At 50.6% G+C, this 22,475-nt stretch overlaps 1 protein-coding gene across 1 annotated transcript; it reads left to right on the top strand.

Annotated features, from left to right (window-relative positions):
• Nucleotides 1-4,944: 4,944 nt before the first annotated feature.
• Nucleotides 4,945-18,384, top strand: NR2E1 (nuclear receptor subfamily 2 group E member 1). The gene is made up of 9 exons (XM_064448561.1): nt 4,945-5,063; nt 6,935-7,163; nt 7,878-7,965; nt 8,238-8,473; nt 9,773-9,919; nt 15,010-15,106; nt 15,492-15,641; nt 15,911-16,016; nt 18,222-18,384. Exons 1-9 carry the CDS (start codon nt 4,945-4,947, stop codon nt 18,382-18,384), a joined length of 1,335 nt encoding a protein of 444 aa, XP_064304631.1.
• The last annotated feature ends 4,091 nt before the right edge of the window (nt 18,385-22,475 follow it).

Genomic DNA, 22,475 nt, shown 5'->3' with positions numbered 1-22,475 from the left:
ACTGTTTTCAGCACAAATCCAAAACACAGCCCCATACTAGCTAATATGAAGAAAATAAACTCTACCCCAGCCAAAACCAGCACAAGGAATCGCACATGTCTTGGGATAGAAAGACACAGGAAGGACGAAAGTGCAGAAGGACGGGGACAGTGTGTTTGGGGCTGGGCTGGATCACAACCAGCAAGGGAGAAGTTAGTTGTGGTACATTGATACCTCGCACGGGTGGCAGGGACGAGAAAGCAGTCATCAAGGAACAAACTCCTCAGCAGCTCCTGGCCCTGGTGCTGTTGCTCACCTCAGCTTGCACCCGCAGAAGACTTGGTCGTTCCTCCCTTCCACCTCTCCCCGCCCTCGGGCTGCTCTCCAGCTCCCACCTCACAGAGAGTTTCCGACAGCAGTGGGAGAGCTCGGCAGCCCCTCAGTGAAACCACAGATGCTGAGCTGGGAAGGGGTCCCACCCCTGACCTCTCACCGCCCCCCTACACCCCGGGACCTGTGTGGGGGGCAGGAGGAGGGACCCCGGGCTGCGGGCGGGCTCCCTGCGCGGCCGCCGTGCAACAAGTCCCGGCTCCGGGGAGCGGGGGGCCGCCGGCCGCGGGGCTGGGCTCGGGGGTGCCGGCGGTGCCCCCTGCCTGGCGGGGCCGGGCCGGCTCGGCGGGCGGCAGCCAGAGGCGGCTCCGGCCCCACGCACTGGGAGACGCAGAGGTTTTTCCAACCTGGGGCACTGGGGCAGGGCAGAGCGCTCCCCGCTTCCCCCGTGGGGGACAACAACCCTCCCGCCCTGCTCCCCCTGCACACCCGGCCGTGCTCCGCCGGGAGTCCTACGCCGCCGGGGACCGACCCCGGCTCCCGCAGTGGGAGGGAGCTCCGGACGCCCTGCGGCAAGGCTCGGCTCGGCTCGGCCCGGCTCTGCTAGGCTCAGCTCGGCAAGGCTCGGCTCGGCTTGCAGCCCCGGCCCGCTCCCGTCCGGCCCCGCCGGCACAGCCGCTGCCCGGGCCGGGGCAAGGGCAAGGGCAGGGGCGAACCGCAGGCGGGCCTCACCTCGCCAGGGGAAAATGCAAAAGAAACGGGATCTTGATCTGTTCTTTCTGCTTTTCTTTTGTCTCCTCTTTTTTATCTTTTTTTTTTTTCTTTTTTCCCTTCCTTTTTTTTTGGGGGGGGGGGGTCGTCCCTTTTTATGACAGCGAGGGCACAAGGCGAGTGAGGAGGCGGAATCATCTCGGCAGCCGCTGCATTTTGTGTGGAAGCCGCTCGGGTGTTCGTTAATATCATTAGCATTTAACCCCCTCCCTGCCCCCTCCCCTCCCCAGCGCGGGGTGACGTCACGCGGCGGCAGGAGTTGGGGGGAAAGCGGGGGAAGCTCAGTGGGCAGGGGTCGTCCCTCTCCCCTCCCCGCCGCTGCCTGTCACAGCCTCTCCGCCGATATTATAGGGGCCGAAGCCCGGAGCTCAAAGCGCAAAGTCAGCCAGTGTAATGAACTTCTGGAAACCTTTCCCTTTTTATACCATTCAGTTTCTGAGAGGCAGAGACAGCCTCCTCTGACGCCTTTTCCCCCCTTCCATTATTTTTCCAGGCTCTGATCTCCCTGCTCGCTGCACCGAGGCGCTCAGCGCAGAGCCCCCGCTCCCCATCCTACCTTCTTCCTCCGGCTCATTGTTGTCCTGGCTGCTGTGCCTCTCGCTTTTGCCTTCCAGGAGCGCGGCGGCGAGCTCGCCTGCACCCCACTGCACCCTCCCGGGGTCCCGACAGCATCTGCTCGCAGGGGGGGCAGCGACCCGCCGCCGACTTTGGGTCATTTCGTTTATTTTTTTTTCTTTTTTTTTTTTTCTTTTTGCTCTTTTTTTTTTTTCTTCTTCCCCCCCCCCCCCACCTTGCCGCCTCCCCGCCGTGTGTCTCCGTCCCTCGGGAGGACGTCGGTGGGGAGCGGGGCAGCGGCGAGGATGCGCCGGCCCCCGCGGCACTGAGCGGCCGAGGGAGGCACCTGCCCCGCGGCGGGCGGGCGGGCGGGGGGGGGGCACCGCCTCGCCCCGGCGCCGACACTTCGCCCCGAGTTTAACGATTCGCGGGGGCTTCGAGCATGAGCAAGCCGGCGGGATCAACAAGTGGGTAATAACGCGGTAGAGGCTTCGAGCAGCCTTTCCGAGACCGGCTGCAGCCTGGCTTGGGGGGGCGGGAGGTGGAGGGGGAGGGAGGGGGGGGTGGTTGTGGTTTGGGTTTGCATTCCCCCCCCCCCCCCATTCCCCCCGCCCCGAATTAAAAAAGAAGCCTATGTTTCCATCCGGAGCGGCAACGAAGATATAGCTTCGGAGTTGCCCCGATGGAGTTTGGGCCCGGGGCTTACAGAAAGCCGCTTCCCCGCTGCCCGCCCCGGCTTTCCGCCCCGAGAACGGGGGCAGGAGCCCGGAGGCGGCCGGGCAGCCCCGGGGGAGGCAGCTCGGCCGGCGGCGGGGAGGGGGCTCATCCCGCCGGGGCGCCGGCCCTTGTCCGCCGCTCTCCGGTACCGGGGCGGAGGGGGGCGGGGGAAAGGTTTGGGGGTAACGGGCTTTACGGAGGTGAAACGTGCTGCTTTTCTTACGGACTTTATGCAATCTTCTGCGACATAATAATTTCTTTTTAAGAGTTTGAAACTCCCGTCGCTCAATTACACCGAATCGCGTAAACAACTCTATTGAAGGAGGATTTAAATGCAATACTTTGCACACCATTTCCAGTTACAACAAATAATCCTGCAACGAGGAAAGCAGAAACAACTTAAAAGTCACATTTTCCTTAATCCTAAATCCATGCACCTCATAACTGGGGAATTTAAAGCATGACTAACCGCTCTTACAGAATGGCTCAATCCGTATAATCCCAATGGGACTTTCGGAGTTTGTAATATGGATGGAGTCAGTAACAAAGGGGGGGGGGGGAATACCCAATCCAATTTAATGTCTGACAAGTGATGGATCGGACAGTTATTTCCTCTGCGCCCCGGCGGGCTCCCGGGGTTGCGGAGGGGCGGAAAAAGGGAGGCAGAACCAGGAGGGACCCGCCGCGGTACCTGCCGCGGCCGCCCCCCCACACCTCACGGCCTTCTCCTTGCCGCTGCCCTCCCCTATCTTGACCCCGGCCCGCCCTTTGTCCGCGGGGACGGGGAAGCCGGGAGGCGGCGGGGCCGTGGGGCCGCAGCGTGGAAGTCGCGCGTGGAGGAGGCGGGCGGCGCGGAGCCCGGCGGGGACACGGCGCTGCGGCCGAGCTGCCGCCGTTTCGGCGTGGATTGGCTTGTCTTCTCTGCCCGTGGGGCTGAGTGTGGCTTTTTTCTAACCCCCACCCGAGGGGAAAAACAAAAATAGCGGCGGGGCGGCGGTCGGGGTCACCGGCGGAGGGGAAGGGGGGCACCGGCAAAGGCGGCCGGGGCTCTGCTTCCCGCCGGCTGCGCTGCCCGAACGGCCCGGGAAGTGCGAGGGCAGCTGGAGCGGGATCGGGCCCGTGGCCAGCAGCGCCGGGACGCTGTCGGGGCTCTGGGCAGACTTCTGAGGCGTCGGGGACGGGGCAGGAATGGCGGGGAGCCTCGTCCCCGAAGGACGGCGGAGCTTTTGCTGGAGACATTTTGCGGAGGAGAAAACCCGCAAGGCTCGACCGCGCCTCCTGGACCGACCCGGCGCCGGGCCCCCCCCGGCCACCGCCGCCGCCTGCTGCTGACCCCGACCTCCCCAGACCCCCGGCCATCGCCCGAGGGGACCCCCAGGCCCGACCCGGCCAGGCCCCGCGGGGACGGGGACAGGCGGGGACTGCCGCGGGCCCAGGCCCGAGCCCGAGCCCCGCCGGCCTCGGCAGCGCACGCAAAAGCCCGACCCGGTGATCCGGGGCCTGGGCGCCTGTCCCGGGGGTCCCAGGGGGCTCCCGGGCAAGTGGGTTCCGGCCTGGCTTCTCTGCCCGGCGGTGGGCGTCTAGCGATGTCAGCTGCCGTGTCCGCCTGGGTGGTAACAAGACCCCATCCCGCCGTCCCCCGAGCCCAGACTAACTTCTTTCAACAGCCTCTGATGGTAATTACAGTAATCGGGGCTGCCATATATCCTTTAAGCAATTATGACACACAAAAAAAGCCCCCGAGGACCCCCCGTCGTGGGATGTTCAAAACGGTTTCCCAGCCGAACAGAAATCCCATTTTCTTAGCGCTAAACTTCTGAGACGAAGAGGTACCTCGGGGAACCGGAGCGCTTTTAACCAGAGTTAATCAGTTATCTCATGACCCCGTGTCAAGCTTACATTTTTTTTTTCCTTCCCACCCCCCCGCTCTGCCTCTTCCCCCTCTACTTATTTCATATTTTGCCCTGCACGAAAGTTTTCTCATAACAGCCTCGGCGGGGCAGGGATGGAGGGCGGTGGGGGGTCGCCGGTGGGCGGTGGGACGGGGCGGGGGGCTCCAGCCGCTCCCTCCGCCGCCCCCACCCCCGCCGCCCGCCCGTCGCCTCGCCGAGGGCCGCGGAGCTCATCGGACGGGCCGCGCCGCTCCGACGGCTGGAAACGTGGGGTTTGGGGCTGGGAAGAGATGCTCCAGGTGCTCCGTTTTTATGGACAGGAATATGCGGGCGTGTAAAGGATATACTGAACATAAGTTTGCACGCGTGGTGTGGATACGTCCATCTATATAATGCATATGCTTTTTTTTTTTTCCCTAAAGCGGCTTCCAAACTTAAAATCCATCTGGGCAAAACTGTTTTGCAAAACCAGCCCAAGTTTCCTCTCTCAGCGCCCGCAAAGCCGAGCCGGCTGCCCCGCCCGGGGAAGCGGGGACACCCGCGGCTGCCCCACGGCGGGCCCGGGTGCGCGGCCGCAGCTGGGCCCACTGCCGCGCGAAGGGGGAGCGGGACGTGGGGTGGGGGGGTCCCCCCGGCGGCAGGAGCGGCGGCGGGCCGGGATGCGCGGAGGCAGCGCGGCGGTGCGCGGCTCTACACCGGGATGCGCCACCGCTGCACGTCCCGCTTTCGGTGCCTCTCCCCCCACCCCCAGCCTGCCCCTCCTCCTCCTCCTCCTCCTCCTTTGTGTGCGTGCGTGCGGACCCTCTCTCCCCGAGGATGGTAAGGGCCGGAGAGGGAAGTCGAGCGCTTTCCCCCGTTGGCATTGTGCGATATCCGAATTCCCATGCTACACTTTTTGACGGGTCACTGGTGCCCCAATAGGCAGGTGGCAAGGAGGGCTTGTAATTACACACTCCCAGAAACCGTGCCTTGGCCTCAGCCCTCCTCACGGGCGCCTACCTGCAGCTCCAAAGCCGCGGCTTGCTCGCAGGCAGTGGGGCGGGGGGGCTTCCCTTAGCCCCGCTCCTTATTAATTGCCTAAAAGTTTTCTATTCTTTAACCTCCCTCCCTCCCTCCCACCCTCCCCCCCCCCCCCGTCCCCCTCCCTCTGGCAGTCCCTAACCTAATCCCCGTCCCTCTCGCCGTGTTGTGTATAGCAGCTGTCGGGTTTCATTTAGGGGAGAAGCTGGCAGCTTGTGCTCATTGGAGGCAGTCAAACGAGTTTCAATGGGCAAAATCATTAAGTTAACACTTTATCTAAAGTCCCTATTGTCTGCCAGCAGGCATTGTCTTAGAGCCTCAGCGTAGACATGTCTGAAAGTATCTCGGGCTCCTAAATTCTCTAGGGAGCGAGAGGAGCCCCTGCGGCCTGTTCCCAGCCCGCTCCCCCCCCCGCCTCCAGCAGCCCCCCGCACGGCTCCGCATGCTGCCTCCTTCCCCCTTCCAGCCTCAGCCTCATCCACCCGCAGCCGGGGCCCTCCCTGAACTACTTCCAAACAAAGATAGCGGCCCCGAACGCTCTCTGTTGGAGTTTGGAGACCAAGGTTTGGGGAGAGGGACGGAATCTCCAGCGTAAGTTGTGGTAGGAGGGAAGAAGGTTGTTTGAAGCAGAGGGGAAAAAAATAAAAGAAAGAAAGAAAAGAGAATCGAAGAGAATCAAAGAGAAGAGAATAAAGCGAATCAAAGGGAAGAAAAAAAAAGAGAGGAGAAGAGAAGAGAAGAAAAACCGAAAAGAAAATAAGAAAAATAGAAAAAATAGCAAGAAAAGAAAATTAAAAAGAAAAAGAAAAAGGGAAAGGGAAAAAATAGAAAGAAAAGAAGGGAAAGAAAAAGGAAAAGGTAAATAAAAGAAAAAGGGAAATGAAAAGAAAAAGGGAAAGAAAAAGAAAAAAGAGAAGAAAACGACGGAAGGAAAAAAGAGAAGAGCAAAACTGGAGAAAAGGCAGAAACCGAGCGGGGTTTTGGCGCGTTTCTTGAACCGGGCTGCAATCATCTCCCTTCAAGTTTTCACACCACCCTCAGAGCACTGGCAATTCCAGTCAGAGTCGGTGCGAAAGCAGCGCCCGGCGGAGCGGGGGCTGCGGGCGCGGCGGGGCGCCGCGGAGGGGAGCGGAGCGGCACCGCCCGCCCGCCCCGGCCCGCACCCCGCACCCCGCACCCCGCACCCCGCAACCCGCGGCCGCGCACAAAGGCGAGGCGGAAAGTTTTGCTGCAGGTTTCGGGGGTGAAGAAAACAGCAGGGCTCGCCTGTGGCAGGAGCCAGCCCCCTTTCTCTGGGGGTACGAGGGGGGAGAGGAGGTTACTTGGCTTCCCGGTCATTTAATTTTGTTTTGCTTTATTCTGTGGCTGTCGCTCTCCTGACTGCTCTCCTGCCCAGGGAGAGTGCCGTCCCCTGTCTGCCGAGCGCCGGAAAGCGAGGGAAACGCCCCCCCTCCCCCCCTCCCCAATTCACACACACACACCCCCGCCCCCCCACTTCTAGCAGGCAAGTCTGCTGCTCCCGCTGCTGTAATCTTCCCTTCCAAAATGGGTCTTGGCGATTATAGAAGATCCAAATAAACGTAGCGGGGCATGAATAATGCTCATTGTAGAAAACTGACACTTGCTCAAGGAAAAGAAAGTTGGCTATAAAATCACTTCATTATTTGCTTGTACTGCGGCTCCGGGGCTAATCCCTCCGGAGGTCAGACTGCTGAGCGCTCGCTCTCTCCTTCTCTCCCTTCTCTGCTTTCAGGTCGCATTTTAGACATCCCTTGCAAAGTGTGTGGGGACCGCAGCTCCGGGAAACACTATGGGGTGTACGCCTGCGATGGGTGCTCGGGATTTTTCAAGCGGAGCATCAGGAGGAATAGGACCTATGTTTGCAAGTCGGGAAATCAGGTACCAGCCGCAGCGCTGTCCCCCCACCGCCTGCACCCTGCGTTTCCCCAGGGCCCCGCACTGCGTGTCCCCGTCCCCACCACACGCCAACACACGCGGGAGGAAGATCCAAGCGGCCACTCAGCCCCCTCAGCCCCTTCCCCGGGGGTCCCGCGCCGAGGCCGGGCGCGGGGTGCCCCAACCCGCCTCCTCCCCCCGCCCCCCGGGAGGTCTCCCCGCTGCGCCCCGGGGAGGGGGTGGAATGCTCAAGAAGGGGCGGGGGGAAGGCGAGGAAAGGGAGGGGCGCCCCCTCAGCAAAGCCACAAGTCATTGCCGGGCCATGGACCACAGGCATCATTTCCACGCGTGGCGGGTCGCGTCCGCGTCTCGGCCGGAGGCATCTCCGCTCCCACCGCCTTCATTTCCACCCGCGGACCGTCCCCGCGGGGATGCGGGGCTGGGGACGCGGCGGGGCGGTGTGGCGCGGGGTGGGGGACACACACCGGGGACCAGGGCGCCCCGAGGGGGCGGCGCCGCCGTCGCTGTCTCGGGTGCTGAAGGTGGCCCGCCTCGTCCCGCCACGGGGGCCACGCACCCCGCCACGGCCCGGCCCCTCGCGCACCCAGGGGCGGCCCCTCCGTGCCTCCGGCCGCCGCGGGGAGGGCGCCGGGGTCCGTGGGTCTGAGCGCCCTGCTCCCGCTCCCCGCCTCGGCCCGACGGCTGGCTGTGTTGCAGGGAGGTTGCCCGGTGGACAAGACGCACAGGAACCAGTGCCGGGCCTGCCGGCTGAAGAAATGCTTGGAGGTCAACATGAACAAAGACGGTACCTGCTCCCCGTCTCCCGGGTCTGGGGCTGGGGGGCAGGAGGGAGCCGGGCCTTACTCTGAAGGGGGAGTAGTGTGTCCCTGCGGGGCATCATGTGTCCCCCTCCCCGGGCCCCTAATGACCCCCAGTCCACGGCCGCTTTGCCCACTTCTCCCCAGACTCCCCCTGGGTGGGGGTCATGGGGTCAGCCCCAAAGAGTTGAGGGGAGGTGCGCGGCACCCAGTGCAGGACCCTGTGGTGACCCCCTCGCCTCTCCTTGGTGCCCCACAGCGGTGCAGCATGAGCGGGGTCCCCGGACGTCGACGATACGGAAGCAGGTGGCCCTCTACTTCCGTGGGCACAAGGAGGAGAGCGGCGGCGCCCCGCACTTCCCCACCACCGCCCTGCCGGCACCCGCCTTCTTCACTGCCGTCTCCCAGCTGGAGCCCCACGGCCTGGAGCTGGCCGCCGTCGCCAGCACGCCTGAGAGGCAGACTCTGGTGGGCCTGGCACAGCCCACCCCAAAGGTCAGCCATTGCCCCAGCCCCTGGCAGGCCTGCAGACCTCACTGCTGGGGTGCCTGCAACCCACCAGCTCCCTCCTGCCTCTGGGATAGATGTGGCAAAGAGCAAGGCTTGAGGCCTTGTGGGTTGTGGTGGGCACCTCTGTTGTCATGCCCCTAAAAGGTCTGAAGATACAAAGTGCAAGGGGTAAGAGGCCCTCTGCAGAAGGGGTATGCAGAAGGACCAACTGATAACCTGCTCTGTACAAAACCTGTCTCTCCTACAACCTTATACCTTCGTGGTTACAGAGGTGCCCCTCCTGCCTGGAGCCCATCCACAAGTAAATTTTAAACATTGTTTCATGAAGATGAACTGCAACCACTGAGTTTTCTTCAGCAAAATTCCCATCTCCATAGCGGTGTAGTCCAGAAAGTACTATCTGTACTGACCAAAGCCTGTAGCTTGTCCAGGCAGACACAAAAGTGTCTAAGCTGACTCTGCGCTTCTTGGCTGTGACATTTCCTAAGCAGCCCAGAGGAAGTACTGCTGTGGCCTCAACTGCACAGGAGTTAGCTGTAAGGTGATGTTTTTCATTAATCTATTTGCAATGGCATTTTGCATATTGACAGCATCAAGAAAATCATAGAAGGGGCAACTTAAATAGTTCAGCATTTTCAGAGTTGGTAGCTTGGCAGAATCCATTGTCAACATGATTGTAACATATAGTTTTATAATTTTGGATAATGCTGAATCAGAAATTATTTTGCAAGAAAACAGCACATGCTTGCAAATATAATCCCATTCTAATCCTACAAAACCTTAGGTAGTTGAGTTTAGCTCTATGCATCTGCTTACAGCCTGTTGCAGTAAGGGAGCTAGACAAAGGGTTAAGGCTAAGTGAGTATTTCCTGCTTTGCTGAGCAAGGCTGGAGTGCTAAATCAGCTTCTGAAGCACAGGTTACAAACCACAAATTCTTAATCAAATTTGTGTTCTTCTAACTCTGCTACCAGAGGTGTGCTATTGTGTAACAGGGTAAAGGATGGCAACTGGTAATTTTTTTCCCCTGATGTAATAATTTCATTCTCCCTTCAACCTCCTCCAGAGAACTGGTTCTGTAGTACAGTTCATCCACATGGATGAGCAGCAGAGAGCGGTTTGGAGTGGGCCCACTGAAAGCAATGCCCTCTGCTTGCAGAATAAGAGAGTGCATGCTCTGTATCGGGCATGAACATGATGCGCTGAATGGCAGCTGTACGGGAGAGGAAGACCAGGCTACCTTGGTGATGTTGTATGAAGTTGCTTTATTTTCTTTTTGACATTAGTACCCACATGAAGTCAACGGTACACCTATGTATCTCTACGAAGTCGCCACCGAATCCGTCTGTGAGTCAGCAGCCAGACTTCTGTTCATGAGCATCAAGTGGGCCAAGAGTGTCCCAGCCTTCTCCACCTTGTCCTTACAAGACCAGGTAAGGCACCTGCACTGGGAATGGCATTGGCCTTGCCTGTCTGTTAAAGAAGTCTCAGAGCTCAGATTGGGTCCTGAACCTTCAGCCCTGGACCTTTAGATCCATAATGGACTTCAGCAGTCCTGAAGTTCAGGGCAGAGTTTTGGTCTACCCCTAAAAAGCAGGCAGTGATTTAGAAACTGCTTTCCTCCAACTGTTACTTCATGAAGCAAGTGAAAATCAAGCCAGAAGAAAATATAATATAAAGCCAATATCATGGGAGGACAAGTTCTAGAGGAAAAGTCACCAGGCTGCAGACCAAACTCAGTGTGCCCAAACTGCATCTCCACTTGTCGGTCAACTTTGCCCTCCAAACAATGGGGAACAGCATCTTACTTTGCTATTTGGGGATGAGAAGCACTTAGTTAAACATATGGTCCGGGATATGAGTGAGGTGATTTCTGAAGACCATTCCCTCTCCTCCCCTCTCCTCCCCTCCCCTCCCCTCCCCTCCCCTCCCCTCTCCTCTCCTCTCCTCTCCTCTCCTCTCCTCTCCTCTCCTCTCCTCTCCTCTCCTCTCCTCTCCTCTCCTCTCCTCTCCTCTCCTCTCCTCTCCTCTCCTCTCCTCTCCTCTCCTCTCCTCTCCTCTCCTCTCCTCCTATGCACACAGTCAACATTTTTTCCTTATTCATGTTGGCTTCAGTGCACTTGCAATTACACCAATATGGTGGAAGCAGAATTTGGCCAGCCCCAATATTTTTCACCATTAATGGCAATCTTCCTTAATTTGTCTTGTTTTCCTCTATGACAATTTGCCTTTGCCTCAGGTAAATCATTTGTGAACCATACGAGCTGAAGCAATTTCTTAATGACTTGATTCTTGATGAGGACTCGGTGTTCTTTGTATAATGCACTAATTTAAAAAAAAGTAATCAGATAATTATAAAATGGCAGGGGGGAAACCTACGCAAAGCTCCAATCATAAAAGACATCTAATACTTTGATATGATTGAGCTAATTTCCCAAAATGGTAACTAGAAACATTGTACCTTAGATGCTACATAGCAGTTATCGGAGGAACTAGTTCCTTTCCATGGATGCATGTTGCAAGTGTTGCAGCTGATATGCAATTACATATTTTGAACTGAAAGAAAAGAGCTTCTTAGGAAATCAATAGTGCTTTCTACCTAAAGGTAAATCATGATGGACACGCTGTGATATAAAGCTAAGGTACACTGAAATATTCCTTTTCTAGCACCACACCCACATTTTGAAACTCCTGTCATGAAATTAGACAAAAGGAGATGCTGCCCAGCTCTGGCTGCAGTACTGCTATGGAGTGAGCACGAGGGGGCAACAAGATAGGACCCGGGAGGTTACACACACCATGAGGAAGACAGCAGTCCCAGTGCAGCATGCTGTTCTCTAGCGTTGCCTTCTGCTGCCACTACTCCCTTGGAGCACTGGGTCTGTCCAACTAAGCAACCAAAGAAATAGGCCGAAATACCATGGACAAGCAGCAAGTACGCTGCTTCAGCAGGAGCCTCAGCGCATGGGGAGAGGCTGGGCCCGCCTTTAGACAAGTAATGTCCACAGGGGCGTCCTTAGACCAAGGCTTTATTTGACATACAATGGGCACATTCCCCATATGGTCATCTCTCTTAGTGTGCTGAGGACGGGGCAGCAGGATTTGGGAGCAAGGGAAGTCTCCATTGCACGTACCCAAGCATGCCTCGAACAGCAAGGCCTGTTCGTCTGCCACAGATACCAGAGTGTTCTCTTTAAATAACCCACTGCCTCTTTCACTTTCATATCAGGGAGTAACATTAGTGAATTACATACTAAAATCCCAGCCTTTCTTTAACATCGTCTTGACTTGTTGTACCTCACTGCAAGCCAGCTTCCTCAAAACTTAGAGCTACTCAGCATTAAGGCCCTGACCTGGGCCTCCTTCTGCATGATTCCACTGTCATATTCAGGAGAACTGGAGAAGAAGTAACACTGATTTTAATCACCTTATTTCATGAATAATCAGACAGTTGATTTTTCTAATAATGCCATTGCATTATTTAATTTGACAGTGGCCCAGCTGCAAATGTCTGCTTTTCTCTTTTTGTATCCCTGACATCTGCCTGAGGAGAGTCTAAAACCTTCTCCTGGATTCTGCTTTTGTTGTGCTTTTCTGAAAAGGCAAGCGCATTGTGATTCCAGGACTCTGTGACAGACTCATCTTGAAGGCAAGGAAATAAGTAGAAACAAAACTGGTGACAAAACCCAAGTCTGAGGATTGCTGTGTCACTACCGTCGGTAAAACAGAGGCTGCGTCTCTTTCCCAGCTCCTGAGAGTTAATCCCATCGCGGATTGGAAGCCACACAACAAAAATGCCATGCTCCAAGTTCTGCTGGCCAGCACACCTGTCCATCTTGTCAGTAAAACAGGTTGGCCCAATGCAAGCCACCAACAAAAGGTCATACTAGCAGGATGGGGCTGATTAAGAAGCAAAAAGCAGTCCTTCAAAAAGCCTGGTATTTCTTGTTTCTTTGAAGAAGGAGGGCTGAGTATGACTTCAGCATGAATTATTTTAATTGGTGGTTTTACAGACTTATGCATAGGCATGAAGAAAGCTTCAGCTATTGGAATAGTCTCTTATTTCTAAAGTCTTCTGACTTTAAAGACTTAGAGGGAAAGAACATATGAAATCGATATCCTTCAGGAACCACCATTCATTACCATTGTATCTGCATGAATGAATGACAAAGAAAGTTTTACAAAGGCAGATGAAAGGCTGGCGAATCATTTCCTATGTCATACATAAACCTGCACATTCATCAGGCAGGATTATCCGGAGGAGGGGCTGGGTTCACAGGCAGCAGCAGTCAGGAGACTAACGAGCAGGTTTGGCTGCTCTCAGAACAGAGCTGAGATGGGCACTGCACCCTAGACTCCCTTCCCCCTCCATATTTCATATAGTGACCTGGGCAGCTTCCAGTAATGTAAAACCCAATGTTATTATTTCAAACAGTAACTATATGCAGACAGAAACAGAAATACGTTCCCATTACAATTTCCTTAGTCAAGTCATACAGAAGTTCTGCAAAGCACATGGCACAAAGAGGCAGAAAATGGGCAAAAGCCCGCAGTGATAAGCTGAGAGCAGAGACTCTGAAAGCAATTCCTCCCATTCTGAACAGGCTGGTTTAAAATACTCATAATACTGTTAAGAGTTAGCACCTAGATAAAGGATTCACTCTTACTGCCTGCTTTCTCTATCATCTATTACTTTCACACATCTGATTCCAAGGAAATCATAATTAATTTGTTCAGTGTCGCGGTTTCACCTGGCAGGCAGCTAAACACCACGCAGCCGTTCGCTCCCTCTCCACCAGTGGGATGGGGGAGAGAATTAGAAAAAAGGTAAAACTCATGGGTTGAGATAAAGACAATTTAATAGGACAGAAAAGAAAGGGAAAATAATAATAATACTAATGATAAAAGAACATACAAAATAAGTGATGCACAGTGCGATGCTGACTGATGCCCAGCCAGCTCCCAAGCAGTGGCCATGTCCCCCCAGCCAACTGCCCCCCAGATTTTTTGTTCAGCTTGACGTCATATGGTATGGAGTATCCCTGTGACCAGTTTGGGTCAGCTGTCCTGGCTGTGTCCTCTCCCAGCTTCTTGTGCACCTCCAGCGTGCTCGCTGGGAGGGCAGTATGAGAAGCTGAAAAGTCCTTGACTTCACGTAAGCACTGCTGGACAATAATGAAAACATGAGTGTGTTATCAACATTATTCTCATCCTAAATCCAAAGCACAGCACTATAGCAGCTACTCAGAAGAAAATTAACTCTTTGCCAGCTGAAATCAGGACAGTAAGGTGGTTTTTTTTTACTTTGTTCTCCCTTTTACAGAATCTTCGTAGACTTAAAACACCCTCCTCCTTATTTTCCTAAGAAGCTAAGCTGCTGATAATTTCAGGGACCATAGCAATATTAATACTTGTTGGTTTGCTTTTGTTTTTCTGCTTGAGTTTTGGGCAATATGTTTTCACTACATGGAGCCATCAGATGATCCCTCCTGAGTCCACTATAATTCTCACCCTTCCAAATCTCTCCCGCCCTATTGAGAGATATGAGGTCCCAGCAATGTGTACGTACCACAGCATGTCCTTTAAGCCATGAACTTCAGCTGAACTCGGGGCCCTCCAAACCCTTTTTAAGAGTTGGTCTGGGCCAACAATCCATAGATGCCCTCAAGACTAAATGTGTCTGCTCTGGCTTTGCCAGTCTGCATTATCAGGAGTCATGTCTCCTCTTCAGATGCACCACTGCCTCTCCACGGAAAGCAAAGGCATTGCCTCCCAACAGAGAAAAACACATGCTCCATACAACCAGGCAATGTACAAAAATTGCAGAGAACTCGCAATGCTGTCAGCTTAGGCGCTTGGATACTCAGTTCCCTGAAAGGAAATAGCTCTTAGTGCCTGGAATTTCTGAGTGATTTTAAGCAAAAAGCAGGAAAACAGGTGACACTGAGAAACCATATATGTGTCCAGATGCTGCTCTTGAAAGAGCTGAAGACTTGCTTAGTATGGAAGGGGTTAAAGATATATACGTACTCTAAAGCAGTGCTCCCTACAGTGTAATGTAATTTCAGGATGTTGCCCAGGCTTTTCTTCACAAATCCTGCCTTCCTGAGGGAAAGGAGGGTAATCCCTAGAGAGCAATAGGGGAGCACTTGTCCAACTTGTCCTAGACGGCCAAAGGAGAGGAGGAGAGAGCACATGCTGTGCTGAGAAACACAGGCGAGCGTTCACATTGTGAGCAAGCTCTCTGGGGCAGGAGTTCTGACTCTGCTTTCTCTTTCTCCTCTCTTTTGGTCCACAACATGGCACACAGTGAGCCAACCCTCAGCGTTTTTCTACAATGCATATAGACTTATTTCTAGACACCTTCTCAAAAAGCTAAGAGAAGAGCTAACAAATGCTGTGGGGAAAACACCATGACAGGCATTTAAAGTAGTTTTTAAAATAACAGAAATTTACATATTTAAATTGTTTATAAATCTATAAATTATACACTATGTTATATTGTACATCTATTGTATGACAGCTGATGCTTTTGGAAGATGCTTGGAGAGAACTGTTTGTTCTAGGAATAGCACAATGGGCCATTCCAGTTGATGCTAACACCCTACTGGCTGTATCTGGTAAGAATTGCACAATTTAATGACTTTGTTACAAAAATTACCATAAAAATACATTACTGAAAAAAGAACAACATGTAAAGAATAACAAATTCCTACTGAACAATAGAGCATACCTGTCATTTATAAATCTATATTTAAATGCAAATAATGTTGTTTTGTTGTATTCATGACTGCTTGCATTGTCATTTAAATGCAAATTACTGTGTTTGTTATCATCCAAGAGAAGATTTTATATTAACTTTCATACAATATAGTCAGTTTACATGGAACCAGATAGACAAGTGTGACAATAGAGTGGATATTGATACAGAGGATTTTGTCAGAAATCAATATAAAATAAAGGAAATGCCTTTAATATTATTTATTTCATCTGTTTCTGTTTTAGGCATGAATGGTGACAATACAGATTCTCAGAAGCTGAATAAAATAATTTCAGAAATACAGGCTTTACAAGAGGTTGTGGCTAGATTTAGACAACTTCGTCTAGATGCTACCGAATTTGCCTGTCTCAAATGCATTGTCACTTTTAAAGCTGGTAAGCAGAAAGAATCTCTTGCTCACCTCGTCCGATAACTATAAGGTTGCTACTTTAGAGCAAAAATGATGTTTTAAACCAGACATAGCATTTTATCATCCAATAGGTTTCCCAGTATTGTATTCCAATAGTCGGTGTTGCATTTTGAAAGGGTGACGGTGGAGTGCTGGGGAACTAATGGGAACGTTTAATTTCCATTGATAGCACTAGCTGAACTGTTTTGACCCACCCAAGAGTCAAGCTGAACTAGTAACTGATCTGCTTTCCAGTGCCTACACACAGTGGTTCCGAACTGAGGAGCTTCCGAAATGCTGCCGCCATAGCAGCCCTTCAAGACGAAGCCCAGCTCACTCTGAACAGCTACATTCATACCAGGTGATCAGTGTCTTCTCTCAAAACTTCTTGCAGATGTAGGGGTAAAATCACGCTCTCACTGTAGCTAAGGTGACACTTCCACTGACCGAAATGGGGACTGGGCCGTTACAGCAAGTATACCTTGGCTGTCTGCCTGCTGGGATTTGGCATTTCCTGATGAAATGAGGAACGTGGGATTTATTCAGACAAATTGAAAAGTGGTAGAAGGAGAGATCTTCCCCTGGGAAGCGATACCTGCTGTAGAACACTTTGCATTTCAGAAGGCTGCTTTTTCTTCTACATTTTATTCAGTTAAACACTGCTAATAGTGATGATGCTCAAAACAACATCACATCTCACAGCAGCACGGGTGCTTCTGACCCCTGATCTCCAATATCCCATGTCATTTCCCTCGTATTGCAGACATGAAAATTGAGACACAAGAAAGTTAAATGGCTCTTCCGAGACGCTACCCTGACTCCACTCCCAGGTTGAAATGAAAAATCCAGAAATTGTGAATCCCATTTTGGTGCCACAGCACAGCACCCAATTGTTTGGGAAGAAAACATCTCCTCTGTCTCATTCAGGATACATGGGATACAGAAATCTTAAAACCTGCTGTAAAAGCTGTAGCTGTCATCCCACAAAGTGTACAGGAGTAAGCCCAGGATTGCGTGAAATGTACTAATCAAAATACAACCCCATGCTCTAGAACAGCTGGCTGTGAACAGACCAGTAGCCTCCTGCTAGGAACCACTTCAGAGTGGCGGGACAGGGGAAGAGCCAGAAGAGTGCACCTAACATCATCTGCAACAGCTGCTCTGGCTGGTTCAGGTCTTCCGGGGAGAGCTGTGACAGGTCTTGTAAAGTCCATGTCTCAGTCCTTTAGCTGCAGTGGAGGTCCATGAGACCAGCATAGTGGGAGATAGAGTGGTGGAAAATGAACTTTTATACCATTTTTTCCTTCTGAAACTTTGATCTGCTCTCATAATAGCTCCGTCTAGCAGAAGTCCACTCAGTGTCAGAGATTAGATGGCAGCAGTCTCTGAAGCATTTCTGTTTAGTCTAAAGGGAATGGCTTGCCCTGGGGATGGGAACAAAACTGCAAATACCATCCAGTTATGGCTAATTCAGAGCAAAAAGAATAACCGCTGCATAGCAACCTCTTCCTGATCTTACAGAAGGCCTTTTCCATGAAGATTGCTCCCTGGAGACTCTGAGTGAGGCAAGGCCTGTTGGAGAGCAAAGCCAGGAGCAATGGTTTTACATGGCCATGGTTTTCAGTCCAGGCACGGTGACTTTCCCGTTGTATTTCTGCATTGCTGGAAATATTTCGTTACTGGGCTGAGCAGTATTTGTTGTAAAAGACACCCTTTTACACGAAAAAAGTGCAGCCCACTGAAGGACTGTCACATTGACTCCAATGGGATAGGGCTTTCAGCTCGCATTTCCACCCCAGGCCTGAATTTACCTCCCTGCCAGTGTTACAGCTGTATCAGCCCTTTGATATCAGTGGAGTCACCTTCAACAGGACGCCAGGGAGGGCTGACTGGAGAAGTAAAATGTTTCTCTGAATGTCCTAGTCCTTCTTTTAGGGAGACCACTGTAAGCAGAGGCTTGAGAATCACTGCTGTAAAGTCAGCATAAACACAGACAGAATACTTATCCTATGTTGTGCTGGCTTCAAAAAGCTGGGAGAAAGGATGGAAAACACCCTATTACACAAACATATTACCTGGGGATAAAACACAGCTTCTTTAACAACAACAACAAAAATTTCTAAATGTCAGTTGGTATTCAATGTGTAAGGCAACCAAAAGGGGGGGAAATTATTACCATGCCAATCCAGCTAGGATTAAATTGCACTTTAAATGACAGGGTATTGATTACAGGTCAAGCTCTTCCCTGAACTGCATCAAGCACATAGCTATTGTCTGAGGGACAAGTCAGAGCAGATCCCCTCCCTGTATTGCTACTGCTCTGAGGGAATAAACAAAGGAGCTAATCGAAACTCAGAGACATTGGTCTATGTTCTGCAAACCTCCCTTATGACAGTTTTCCTTGGGGTCAACCTTCTTGCTCACTTGAGTACAAAACACAGGGTTTTGGCACAGGTAGCGCTTGTCTGTAGAATTTGCTGAATATTGGTCTTTTCTGTAAAGTGAAAGATTTCCTTTGGAAAAATACCTAAAAACTTCAACAGGTTTTTCTCTCTCTGCCTCCCAGGTATCCCACGCAACCCTGTCGTTTTGGAAAACTTTTATTGCTCTTACCAGCTTTACGTTCGATTAGCCCATCTACAATAGAAGAAGTGTTTTTCAAAAAGACCATTGGGAATGTACCAATTACAAGACTGCTTTCAGATATGTACAAATCCAGTGACATATAAATTACCTTAAAATAAACAATCAGGATGGACAGTTTGAGAAGAACTTTTATCTATGGAGAATAAGCCTCAACTAACAAAATCTACAGGAAGCATAAGCCTGGGAATGTTTAGCCTTTAAACCCATTGACAAAAAATACCCCAGTAGATATGATTCTGCTGCTCTCAACAGAGTGATTTAGATCATGGAGAGAATGCTTTGTTCTACAGAAAAAGTGAAAGTGGTTGGAATTTGGCTGCTATTCCTGTTACTACAGGATGGAGGCAATTCAGATGCCAGTCATAGTTAACAAAGACTCCGCTATTCTCTCATTTAACTGGCAGATCTGAGACAAAATGTGAAAGAAGGTACTTTGGTTTGTTCAGTATTTGGAACCGGGTGACCAAACTTGGCTTCTGTTGTAATGTGAGATGTGGTGGCCTTCAGAACTGCTTTAAAAGTAGCCTCCGTTGGGAAAATGTTTTTAATATGATAGGCAACATTTAAGACCAGGTTACCAAAACACTGCTTCTGCTATAATACAACATGAAGTGGCCTTCAGAACTGATTAAAAAGTAGCTTATGACGGCAGCTCCATTCTTCCTGCAAAATGAACTGTGATCTCTGATGCGGATGTCACCACAGTTTGATTGGTTACCATCTCAAAGACAGAAGAGCTTTATACACTTCTTCCCCGACCTTCCCTCCTTCTTCTTCCACACATGCAGGCACACATTCACATACACACCTGAAAAGATACAAGTCAAGAAAGGAAGACTAAAACAGCAAAACCAAATACAATGGAGATGACCGCTTCAGTGACCTGCTGGCTGTCCCGTTGGCACAGTGCTGAAACCAAAGGCAACGGTGGCCAAACTCTTTGTCAATGAGATGCGCAGAGAAGTGAAATGACTATTAAAAAAAAAAAATCAGTGGAAGGAATTTTATTTCAAAGAAATAAAGGTTGTTGACTGATACAATGCTAACAATTTCCAAAAGTCTCCAATGCCTTTTTAGAAAACTCCAGGTTCTAATTTTGAAGCCTTGTTTGCCTACACCCTCTCACACACAAAAATGTTATAAGCTGCTTATTTGATGTATGAAAAAAATGTAGAAAAAAAACCATTTAAAGATAGCTGCTGTACTTTTCAAAATTTGTTTTGTTATTAGGAACTAGCACTGAGAAAAATCAGCACTTGGACTATCATAGAATGAGTAAAACTTTTCCTGTACAAAGTGGATTAACTGATTTGTGAAGTTAAAAAGTTGTACTCATTGTATTTACAAAGAATAAAAATATATTGAATTTAAATTACTTTCCACTCTTCTTTTAATGCTTGTCCTTCTATTTCTGGATTAGTTTCTTCCACTGTACCCTACTTACCAGGGAACAGAAATATTCTCTCTACTAAAAGGGACTGCCTTGGATGCTGTGGAGTCTCCATCATCAGAGGTTTTTTAGAACAGGTTAGACAAACATTTAAGGAATAGCTTAGGTGATCCTGCCTTGGGGTGAAGGACCGTGAGGTCCTGCACAGAGCTATTTTCTATAGTTCAAATATACACCTGCTGTGAAGTTTCCTTCTCAAGGAGCTGACACAGAGCTTCTTCCAGGACACAATACTAAATGGATCAGCATCTAACCTGGTATGTGTCTTCCATTTCACGTTATTACAATTTTTAATATTGGTGAATTGTGCAGCTAACAAAGGGTGATGAGTACAAAAACACTGCTTCAATTAAAAATATTCTGAGGTTTTATTAAGCTGTCCAATTGTGTAATCACACCAATGAAAGAGGTAGGCAACTCCCAATGCACAGGAATGAGTTGGCAATAGGAGAAGGGAAATATAACATATTGTTCATAGGGCAATGAATGACCGAAGAGCCATGCACACTAAGATGACAGGTGGAAATGTACAGCAGATATCAATGGCTTATTGGTTTTCAGTGTCAAGGAATACAGATCACGAGTGAAGTCCTAGCTCCATTGACTCCAAGCACAACAATCTCATGCATCTCAGTTTTCACCCCATTTCTCTTCCATTTGTGCAGTTTGCTAGGTCTCACGTTCTGCCCTTCCAAGACAGCCAGACCATAAAGTATACAAGATGATTCTTTTGATAAGACACAGGAGACAAAGCACGGACAACAGGACTTTGAAGCATCTTCTATACAGACTAGCTTGGAGCACTTCAGAATGCGTTTACCACAGGGCACAGCACATTCTTAGAAAGAAACCAACAAACACTTTATGAAGTGTTCTTACTGCACCTGTAATAATCATCAAGCATTTACTGCTCTCTACACTAAAAAGAACTGAACAGGGCAGAAAATCGACTGTGTCTCTCCATTCTTTGACAATTCAGTTTCTGATCTAAAGAAGTTGAACCCACTGCTGTGCAGAACCCATGACAGAATACTCATTTCAGTAAGATTCATGCTGCTGCCCCAGAGCAGCAGTAAACATGAACTGCATGCATGCCCCAATGCAACCGCACTCCGCAGCGTGCCCTAGTCCCAGTCCCTAGATCACCCAGGCTAGAGGATGTGACAAATTATACTGGCTTTCTCCCAGTTGCAAAGCAAGCAGGGCAGCAGGTGCACACCCATATCTCATCCTCTTACCTGCAGGACCCAGCCCAGCTGCAGAGCAGACTCACAAGCTGGGAACAACGCCCAGATCTCTGTGGTTTAGGCGCAGCTCATCTCAGACCATGTCTTCCTCCCAGTACTGCAGGTTGCACAGAAGCAGAACCAGTTACGCTACACTAGAATTAGGGTCTCCAGTTAGCCTTGAAGGCCAGCTGAAATCCCAGAGTCCTGAGCAGGTGTCCTGTCACCTCAGAGGTTAACACTCTAAAGTCCTCACTTCAGAAACAGGAATACTTCAACATGAGGCATACAGCTTTTCCTTCTTCAGCTTAATTCCACAGCAGATGCTAGAGATTGTGTCATCACCTTTTAGGGATAAGACGGGGCATTTACTCTGATTTCTGAAAGAAGCTTCTCTCAAAAAAGAACATTCAAGAAAAAAAGAATGAACACCTTACTCTGTATCTAAAACTAAATAATAGAACTTCATGTACATTTAGTCCTCCTTTCCCCATTTCCAAGAGTAACTCAACTTCTCAGTGTGATTCAACAAGCATGGGGAATTTTAGAATTGATTTTACATTATCAGAAACTCCTTGAAAAGCTAGACAGCTCTAGGCTGCAAGTGGGCTCTGTCAGTTTTGGTCCCTGGTTCCATGAATAGGACTGTTGGAGGTTCAGCACAGTCTTTGTTAAGTATGAGGGGGGAGAGAAAAATAATTTGAGCATCTAACTATTCAGTTTAGCTAGTACTACAGCCACCACTGTTTTGTCAGTTCAATCTTTTACATCTAGATTTCCATAAAATAGGTTAATGGTCTTAGTTAAAGGAAACTAGTAACTTTGCAGGATGTTCTTGACAGGTCTAAGTATTGTAAGGGAAAAGAGCAGAGCCAAGCCTACACCAACACATACTGTTACCAAATAGCACAATACACTGGATCAGATTGCTACTAGAATGGTCTTGAACCTATTTTGAAGAGCATCTGGATAGGTAACGCCCACATCACATTTGGAAACACTAAGTAAGCTTCTCCAGCCATAGATGCTTCTAGTGAGAAAGACGACTTCAGCAGTGTTGCTTGTGGACTGCAGCTCAGGCATCAACCTGCATTTCACCAGCGGTCATACAAGCACAATACTACAGCTTCCCCTTCCTTTAATGTTCAGGGAAGTGGTCTATGATCACATCTTATAGCAGGCTTGTATGACTTCATGGCCCTAACTGTATTTGTAGGGCAGAACTACATTAATCTAGGACCAAAGCTCTGATATATTATAGGTTATGTCAACATCCCTGTCTCTGTAGGACGGTATAATTTTCACTTGCTAGCTGAAGCTTCTCAGGCTAAGTAGAAAGGTACTCTTTTCCCAAAGATATTGAAGCCACAGATCTGTTGACTGCCTACCATGAATGGGGTTCCAGCTTTGGCTCCACAACACAGGAACAGCCTTCAATACCTTTGTATGTTCTTCAACACTTGAGCAGAGTGTGCCAGCATCTAAGGTATTTAGTGCT

Source organism: Phalacrocorax carbo, chromosome 3 (assembly GCF_963921805.1).
Source record: "Phalacrocorax carbo chromosome 3, bPhaCar2.1, whole genome shotgun sequence".
Taxonomy (NCBI): domain Eukaryota; kingdom Metazoa; phylum Chordata; class Aves; order Suliformes; family Phalacrocoracidae; genus Phalacrocorax; species Phalacrocorax carbo.
The sequence above is the reverse complement of the archived record's forward strand: the minus strand, read 5'-3'. Positions and strand labels throughout refer to the sequence as shown.

Excerpts from the sequence above, each read along its gene's own strand:
- NR2E1 (XM_064448561.1), top strand. The coding sequence starts at position 4,945 with ATGCGCCACCGCTGCACGTCCCGCTTTCGGTGCCTCTCCCCCCACCCC. Across the intron at positions 15,107-15,491 it reads CACCCTACTGGCTGTATCTG|GCATGAATGGTGACAATACA; the intron begins GTAAGAATTGCA and ends TTTCTGTTTTAG. Across the intron at positions 15,642-15,910 it reads CATTGTCACTTTTAAAGCTG|TGCCTACACACAGTGGTTCC; the intron begins GTAAGCAGAAAG and ends TCTGCTTTCCAG.